We start from the raw sequence: 9,565 nt of genomic DNA, 5'->3' as shown, positions 1-9,565 counted from the left end.
CCTTTAGGTTTTTAAAATGATGTTATTGGATGCCTTTTGGGGGGCAACTTTACAACTTCTTTATTACTATTGAAACTTTGCAACTTTATTACTAGTATTGAAAATGAAGCTTTTCTAGGGATGGATTGATAAGCTAGTTTTTCTTAATAGGCTAACTATAAAAAATACAAAATTGGGTAGTTAATTTCTAGGTAGATGTTTCAAGACAAATTGAACAAATTGTATATGGGATGGTGTACTATGAAGCTAAGACTATGGGATTTTATATGGATATGGTGTAAGACTCGAGGTTGATTTTTGATGATGATCTACATGTTGTTACCAATTTTAAATGCTACAGGTAAGATTTTTCAAATAAACTAGTAAGCTGGCTCATGCTTCGCAAGTATATAATGCTCAGCTTGATATTTTTCAAATTCTAGTTCTCCTCGAACTTCCAAGCTGCGTCCAAAACATCCAAATTCTTGCCACGTGGAAGCTTGGTGAAACTCTTCCTAAAGATACACAATATATATACATATATGATAAATCTGCATTTTGGCTATAGATAGCCCATGAAAAATCAAGCCGGCTAATACTTATTGTTGTTAAAGGGTTAAATTTTTGTTTTTGTTTTTTGAGGCGAGGTCAGAGACGAGCAAGCTCGTTGTGAGACTCTCGTTAAAGGGTTAAATCATCCAATATTATATTACATTATTTGAATACATAGTTGAGTCCGATTTGTTGTTGTGATGTGTAGGAAGGGGGATGTGAAGACGTGGTAGACGTGGCGTTGGAGGAGTCTTTGATTGCACAATCAGCATGGCAATCCTCAAATCAGATTAAAATCGAATCAAAACTAAAGTGCCGAGATATATATTTTAGGGTTTTGTTTTTCACGTAAGGTTGAAAACCTAAGGTACGCACCTTGGCTTTTGGGCTCTCAACAGTAAAGACCACGCGGCGCCCTGTCAACCGGAAAGCGCAACCCATACACTCCACCTGCTGTGTGTTTTTGCGTGCACGCGTCCTCTCCTCTGCATGCTTTGTGTCGTAACCCGGGCCACCCCCACCCCAATTAGGGTTTCCCGCAAACCCTGCCTTCTTCCCCAACACGCTTCCTCCATGTCTATCCCCCGCTGTGCTTCCTTCTTCTCCATTTCTAGTACGGTTTCCTGCTGCATCATACGGGTCTTCCTCCATTTTCTCCCTGCACACTGCGTCGGCGACAGGGAGGGTTCGTCTGCTTTTTTCTGACCACAACCCTCCGGCATAGCTGGGCTTTCTTTGTGTTTTGTTTTCTAAGAGCATTCATCACTCTTTTAGTTCGATTTTTTCGCAAAATATGGACTCCCTGTTCTGGAAATTGGGCCCCTTGAGAGCCCTTGTGCCTACAGCAGCAGGAAGGCCATGCGAGGGATCTGATGCATCTCAAACACAAGCGCGATCTGTTCAAGTCTGTTCATGTCGATCTCCCTCTTCGCAGGTCAAACCTTCTGCCATCACTAATGGTGCTCCACTCGCAGAGGAAACCTCCAGTGCTGCTCTCACTCCTCCTTTCAATCCCTTGCCCTTGCCTTCCTCACGCTCTACTGTCCCTGCACCCCTCAAATTCCTGTGGTTCAACAGAAAGAGCCAACGCCAGGCTACAGAAACCAGAGATCCGGAATCTGGGGTGCCTAGGCCCGCACCAAATGGCAGTGAGGCAAGCGCATTTCTAGATGATCCAAATTCTGGAGCAGAGAGGAAAGGAGAAGGCATCTCCTGCGAGTCTTGCTCAAATGCGCCCACAGATGATGGGGGATTTAATCTACCAATTGAAGGGAATGGTCCCTTAACAGCCATTATGTCCGAAGCCATCATGGCAAATCTCGATCCATCAAGACCTCTTGCAAGTAAAAAAAGCTGGATTTCAATGATCACAGATCTCAGAGCCCTCTGGCCAGATCCTAAGACATCAAAAAGGCGGAGTACTGTGATCCATCCAGCGTCCCCAGAAGTGCAAAGCGTTTCTCCAAGCTCTCTCGACACTGTTCGGGAGGCCGATATGGTATCACAGTCTTCCAGCGTTGAGGGAAGTTGTGTGGGTTGTGATGCGGCACGCCCTTGCTCGTTGGAGGTACCTTACAAAAGAGTGCTTCACAGCAAAGAGTCTTTTTCAAAGTTTTTACAGGATGCCTCCTTGTTTGACATGAAAGTTCTCGCACAAATGTCGTTTCTTTGCGACATGGCATACATGATCCCTGATATCCAGGTAATGGTTCATTCTTCTGTGTATATGTAGTTGGCTGTGTATGATAGTTCCGATCATATAATGTTCGTTCATATCTCTAATGTCCCCCAACATTCGTGTCAGCACAGCCTGGCCAACTATTGAAGTATCATCACCTTCGGTTTGTTACATCTTCGCTAGACAAAAAAGCAGAGGCCGAAGCCAAAGGCAAGGAAGCTGACTTGTCTAAGAAATCAAGTGGGAGTGATACGGGAAAACCTACCCTTAGTGATGATAAGGGTGGAGTAAGCACTAGTGTCGGCAACCCGCCAGTATCAAGTTCAGCCAATTCTTGTCTTCAGGATGAGCCAATCTCAGTTCAACCTTGCAAGGCCTCACAATCCAGTGCTGAGGAAAGTGGTACAAATGCTGGTGCTAATGTATCAGATATTACTGAAGTACCTGAAGCGTTTCCCAGCTCTCAATTTGACCTTCAGCAGGTTGAAAACAGCTTACAAACACTGGATTGTGCACAGGAAAACAGGTCTAATGATGATGAATCTCTTATGGCTGTAGCTCCGGTCACGGCTGTAGTGCTTGCTGAGGAGGAGACCAAGCTGGCTGTGGCCAAGGATCTACAGTCATCGAGCTCTTGCCCATGTGAATGGTTTGTTTGTGATGATCCAAGTACTTACACGAGATTCTTTATCATACAGGTATGGAGCCTTTCAGGGTTCCTATCTTTTCCACTGTCTCTCTAGTACGACAGGGAGTAATTTGTGTGCTTTGTGCAGGGCTCAGAGTCACTGGCATCATGGCAAGCTAACCTATTTTTTGAACCGACCAAGTTTGAGGTATAGCCCATAAGCATTTTAAGAAACATACAAGCATTCTTATCGATGGGAGAAGTTTTGAATTACACTAAACATTGGGGGATTCTGTCTATTGTAGGGATTAGATGTCCTTGTACATCGTGGTATATACGAAGCTGCAAATGCGCTGTATGATCAAGTGCTTCCTGAGGTTCTTGCTCATTTTGCTGCACATGGTGACCTTGCCCGAGTCCGCCTCACAGGGCATTCGTTGGGTGGGAGCCTTGCCACCCTCCTTGCTCTTATGTTCCAGATTCGAGGCGTGCTTCCTAGCACAGCTATACTTCCTGTGGTAACTTTGGGATCACCTTGTATCATGTGTGGAGGTGATTATCTTTTACAGAAAATGAAGTTGCCTCAAAACCATATTCAGTCAATCATAATGCACAGAGATGTGGTGCCTAGGGCTTTTTCGTGTGACTACCCCGATCATGTTGCACAAGTCTTGAAGAGACTGAATGGAAAGTTTCGTGATCATCCTTGCTTAAACAACCAGGTAAGTGTATATTCTTTTGTACCACAAACTGCTCTCATTGATTTCCTATTTGAGGGACTGTTAATATTTTCAATTCTTCCAACCCATCTTTTTGGTGTTGCATTTTTCAGAAGTTGTTGTATGCTCCCATGGGGCAGATATTGATCTTGCAACCAGATGAGAATGCTGCCCCGTCTCACCCCTTACTTCCTCATGGACATGGATTATACCTGTTAAGGCATCCAATTAATGGGGAAGATGCTGAGAATGCAGCTGAGCTGCGGGCAGCTCAGAGAGCTTTCCTAAACATGCCCCATCCATTGGAAATTCTCAGTGATCCTGGAGCATATGGTTTTGATGGTGCAGTCTCCCGTGATCATGATCCTCGTAGTTACACAAAAGCCATTCACATGGTGCTCAGGCATGAGGTGAAAAGACTGCGGCAGCTGCAGAGGGAACAGAGAAGGCAGCTCTGGTGGCCCTTAGTGATTGCAGACTCATCTTTGTTTGTCCAGAAAGGTCTAAAGCCAGGTTCAAGTGCAGATCAAACAAAAACAAGTGGAGCTCTCACTCCAGCAGTCAGAAAAACCTCGCTGTTCTTTAAACAGCCTGCAAACTATGCCACGGCCAACCAAATTGGAATCAGGCTGCACAGCATGTCTATATGGGAAACTCACAACGATGCTTTCCACAGATATGCAAGACTCATTGCATCACAACATGTCCAAATGGGGATGCTGTTCATCTTGTCACTGCGTGTGGTGATCTTAGAATACCTTTCAACATTACTTGTCTGGATTTAATAGCAATGATTTATGGAGGTCCTTTTACTTGCCCACCAGCTCACTACTGTTTTCTGCATGTGTGCATTTGGACATGTTAAGTTGCCAGCCATTTGACCCTTATACATGCTCTCTCATGCACTCTTTTTTCAGTACATGATGCTGTAAGTTGAGAATGAGTTTGGACATACCGCTTTTGTAGTGTAGTATTGTGATGCACATTCATTTCTATTCTATTACTCAAAAGGGTGCTATTGACTAATGTTCACCTTCCTAGGTAAATCAAGCTTACTTCAATAGGCTTTTTGTATGAAAGCCATATCTTACTTGATGTCATGTCCTGATTGTGACAAAAGTCTTAGGTGATACTAGAGAACGTGCGCGAGAAGTCTTATCTACTGGAGGATACAAAGGTGCATGTGCGAGTTTGAATCTAGATTATCTACTGTAACTCGAGTGGGTGTTATATATGCTCTGCCTGAGTGTGCTGGTAGAGTCAGATGGATCAATGTATCATAAATGAATATTAGCAGATGTTTGTGAATTTAGGTTAATTGTGCACTTGCGCATTTGGAAGTGAGCAATTGACAACATAAGGATGGTCCCTCGCTTGGATATTGGATGTGAACAGTGGATCACAAACAAGAGGAAAGTTGCTTGTGTATGGATGCGAGTGGTTGACAGTGATGTTACTCACTTGTATATTGGATGTAAATTGTTAATGATGAACAAGTGTAGTCATTAACTTGCATATCAGATATGAGCAGTCAACGGTGAATGTAAAGCTCATTGCCTTCCTGGAGTTTTGTATGCATATTTTCAATGCTCAATTGTTATTGCTGTAGGCACATATCAATTATTTTCTTTCCAGATCTTAAGGTTCTTGTAGTGGTAGTGATGTGCGATATTGGGCACAGGTAAAGCTGATGTTCCAGGTAGAAACCACACTTCTTACATGGAGTTCTTATACTTTGAGCTTATACCGACTCTATCAAGTACATAATGGGTTGGGTTTAAATGACCGATTTTTGGTGTGTTAGCACCAAAAATCAGAAGTGCACAAAATAGTAAGCGAGAAGTTTTGGCTTGGTCAAAAGTGGTGTGAAAATAGTTTGAAATTGGTTGGTGGTGGCATTGAACACTCCCTTGTGCAATAAGGAAGAGAAATGGAAGTGAAATTTCACTTGTTTTTAAAGAGGTTTTAGTATAATGACGGTTAGCATATACCGTGGTAAATATTTTTTTTCCTTTTTGGTCTTTTTGTTAAATGGCAAAAATCTTCATGAAATTATTATTGACAGAGTTGCAGAGGTAATTGTTCAAGTTAAGAAATGATTTGTAGAAGCCGTTTTGGATTTACTGAGGTTGTGTCATTATCAAAGCCTCAATGATGATGCAGCTATGTGGTGGACGAGAGAGAGAGAGAGAGAGAGAGAGAGAGAGAGACCCATACTTATATTACATGAGGAGCATTATCATGTTTTAGGCTATGTTAGCACCACATTGGTAGATATTATAATATAGTGTGGTCTCATATCTCCGATGAAAAATAATGCACATAACATTAAAGCCTTTTTGGGGTCTGTTTTGGGTCTCCATAGAGGGAAGAGTGGTTTCCCCTTCTCTTGGGTGGACTTTCCATGCAAACAAACACTAGGCTGGGTAGCAGGTTGGAGTTCCATGTTTCCTTAAAAAAGGACGTTCCATTACCTTCTTAGAAACAGAACTTGTACTTGTTTAAATTTTTCTGAAGTCAGTTATGCATTTCCTTTCTTAAAAACAGAATATGTACCGTTTAACTTTTTAAAAACCATTCTTAAAAACAGGATGTGTACTTGTTTAATTTTTTGAAGTGAGTTGTGCATTATCTTTCTTTGTGATAAATGATTAATTTTCTCAGTTGTAATGCTTTTTTGAATATCTCTATAAGAAAAGACATGGCATAAATTTGAGAGCTCATGCATAAGAGTTTTAGTAAAGTACAAAAGGGGAGACAAGTTCATTTACGCTTCATCAACAAGGAAATCATGTTTTTTCTTTCTAGAACAAGTCCAAGAGGCACTATGTTGAGGGTTAGCTTGAAGGTAACTTGGTGCTATTTCTAGTTTGTCATTCTTATGGGGCTTGGTTTTTTCAAGATCTTAAGGTTCCTTGTGGTGTAGGCAGGCTTGAGTCCAAGTGATAATGCCCTCAGCTTGCACGCATACAGGTCTTGGATTCGAATCCCGACACTAGTATAGTATAATAATAACAATTCAAACTCTTTAAAAGAAAGAAGATTATGCAAGAATTTTGAACCACTTATTTGGCTTATTATAGGCAAAAATTGAAAAAAGTGAGCATCATTTGCATACATTCTTAAAAGAAGACCATAATGTACAGAATTTCAGGGAAAAACTTCATGGGAGCACTATTTTGTTTTTTGAAAATATTTCATCATGCACCATGAAGTGGCTTCTTGTAGGCTACTAAGACACTCGAGTGCCTGAGCAACACATCCATGTAAATTATGTGACACTAGAGAGAAAATAATTAAGATAACCAGCTAATGTGGGTTGAACATCCCACAAGGTACTTTAAAGTAGATTCTTTGTTTGGGTGTGCTTCCTTTAGAAGTAAGAATAAATTGCTCCATTTAGGCAAAGAAGTAGAAGGATAGAAAGGGGAAGAGCTTTAAGACTTATTGAATTGTAAAGCTTGTTGTTATCTGAAATAAACAAATTAAGTCACAATTGTGATTTCTCCGCTTGTATTAATATAAATTGGAGCTAGATGTGCCAGCTGGTGATGCACAAACAGCAGCAGCTCTCTGTGTTCACCCTAATGTCCCTCCATGTTCTCTCTCACTCTCTCACACGTGCGCGCGCACACACACGCTTGCTTCCTCAATCTCATTTCATAAGAAAAAGTAAAATCATCTCTCTCTCTCTCTCTCTCACACACACACACACTTCAGAGACACTCTCTCACTCTCTCTCTCACACACACTTCAAAGACACACATGCACCCACACCCCCCACATGGCAAAACGATACATGAAGTATACGATGCCATTGGGCCACAAGGAATCACTATATAGACGCCTGCATATTGCCTGTGATCATAGGCTACAGTTTGGTATACTCCAACCCCTCATCCTTCCTACGCAATCTGCTCCATGCATAAGTCCTTCCTCCCCTCCTCTGCCATCCCCAACCCTTCATGGTCTACGGTGAGCAGAATGTAAATTCCAAATAGGCCTCCTTTCTCATCAAGATCTGCATATCCTTGAGCTGTTTGTCACCATCGCCAATCCTATAACCTTGCCCAATGCTGTGTGTAGTTGTGCAGGCCGAGCAGAGAAGAGGCTTGAGACAGATCTACCTTCTCTATGATCCTAAAGGGGCATTTGTTGTATCTGTAAGAAAACACACTAGCAGAAGCATGATCTTCACAAAGTACATGTAAATCCATCATTTCTCCCTCTTTTGACTATGGGCATCAAAAGGTCGAATTAACATTAAACAATTGTAATGTATTATTTTGTGCGCGCGGTCGCAACTTATATATAAAAGGCGCACCACGGGATAGCTTAATTAAGGGTATCAACTAGTGTAAGTGGTCTAGGAGGCCTATGACCTAATTTTTAGCTTTGGCAGCCTAAATGGTGTAAACCCTAAAAACCAAGGAGATAAGGCAAAATGTAACCCCAACTCTTCATTCTCTCTTGTATTCTCCTATGCTAAGCAATTGAGTACTCTTTTCTCTACTCTCTTCATCTTGCCTATCACTTGCACTTGCACTTGCCTTGCTTGGTTTGAGCTCATGTGCTTGTGTGCGTGTGTGAGTGAGAGATTGAGTTGCGAGGAGGGTGGAGCTTCTCTTGTGCGTGATGCAATGCGGAGGTCAAGCTCTCGCATACTCCATCGATGACGCTTCCTATGAGGATGGGCGACCGTACATTGTAGGCAATGCCATGGTCTATTGGTTGCTCGGTTGAGCTCGTGTGCTCCTGACGGTGGTTTAGTAATTGGTAGTGCACCTGTACCTTTCCTGTGGCATTGGTGTCAGAGGGTAGCGGAAAGATGTAGATGAATGACAAAAATGCTGAAGCTTCAAGAGAGATGAGAGAAAACACCAAAACGTTGATGCACTAATCTCAAGAAAAGAGTGGATGCAACCAACCCATAGGCAAGGAGTGGACTCCATAGGCAGAGGGCTGAAGGTGCTCACCAAGAATGATCAAGGAATGATGATGAAATGAGGAAGAGGGCAGCTCATATATATACTCCATCATGAGCTGGTTGATTGCCTCCTAGTGGCCTACACGACCTGAAAATAGGTAAAATACTCTATAAAATGGGTGGGCAACCCACATCAAAGGCCCATAAAATAGGAAAAAATATGGGAAAAATTGGAGAAAATATGGGGAATGCCTGAGCATAGAAATTTCCCCCATAAACACGAGAAAAGCCACCAACAGGAAATGATATATGCTAACACCCCCTCTCAAGTCCTGGGGGTGGCCCAAGACCCAGACATGAACGCCGATAGATGACTGAGATAATCCTTTGGTGAAAAAGTTTGTAGCATTGTCCCGGGTAGGACAATATTCAAGGATAATGTCTCCCTCCAAGATGCGCTCCCACACAAAGTGGTACTGACTGGATCTCTGCATGGCATGACACTTTGCGGTGTGCTTTCCGGACTGGCATCTAACCCCATTTGCTGCTCAAAATCAGCAGTACCAGATGTCACATTTGGGCTGCAATACACATCCATATGCGGTTGAACATTGGTGCTTCCAATTCCATGCGACTGTGGACTCATTGGAGCAGATATTGTGCCACCAAAATCACTGATTTGAGGCTGATTTAGCAGTAAATCATCCATACTTTGTGCATTTCTCACCATATGAAACCGATCCCGTCAAGTGGGAAAGACTCAATTGGACACCTACACGTTTAATAGCACAACTTTAAAACCACAAATATGAAATGGACAACTTAAAATAACTTGAACTTTAAATGAACAGAAATGGAAAAATGGACACCAGCACTGGGGCCGGAACGGGCCGACCCCCCCCTCAATATACGATATATTTATTGGGAGTATTTATAGAATACAATGCTCCATGGGTTCTGAGAACCAGATAATGTCCATGTACATATGAAAACAGTACTAAACAAATAGGTCGAATTTTGATGTAGAAAACTCGAAGCAGATCGACCACTGGTGTGGTCCAATCGCTACGGTCCTGTGCTTT

At 42.3% G+C, this 9,565-nt stretch overlaps 1 protein-coding gene across 1 annotated transcript; it reads left to right on the top strand.

Moving 5' to 3' along the window:
- Positions 1 to 956: 956 nt before the first annotated feature.
- LOC147623890 (phospholipase A1 PLIP1, chloroplastic-like) lies at positions 957 to 4,475 on the top strand. Its single transcript, XM_086820525.1, has 5 exons — positions 957 to 2,233; positions 2,341 to 2,907; positions 2,986 to 3,045; positions 3,143 to 3,559; positions 3,670 to 4,475. Exons 1-5 carry the CDS (start codon positions 1,325 to 1,327, stop codon positions 4,339 to 4,341), a joined length of 2,625 nt encoding a protein of 874 aa, XP_086676651.1. The 5' UTR covers positions 957 to 1,324; the 3' UTR covers positions 4,342 to 4,475.
- The last annotated feature ends 5,090 nt before the right edge of the window (positions 4,476 to 9,565 follow it).

This window comes from Cibotium barometz, chromosome 26, assembly GCF_041138505.1.
Source record: "Cibotium barometz isolate CiBa-2024 chromosome 26, ASM4113850v1, whole genome shotgun sequence".
NCBI classification, from domain to species: domain Eukaryota; kingdom Viridiplantae; phylum Streptophyta; class Polypodiopsida; order Cyatheales; family Cibotiaceae; genus Cibotium; species Cibotium barometz.
The sequence above is the reverse complement of the archived record's forward strand: the minus strand, read 5'-3'. Positions and strand labels throughout refer to the sequence as shown.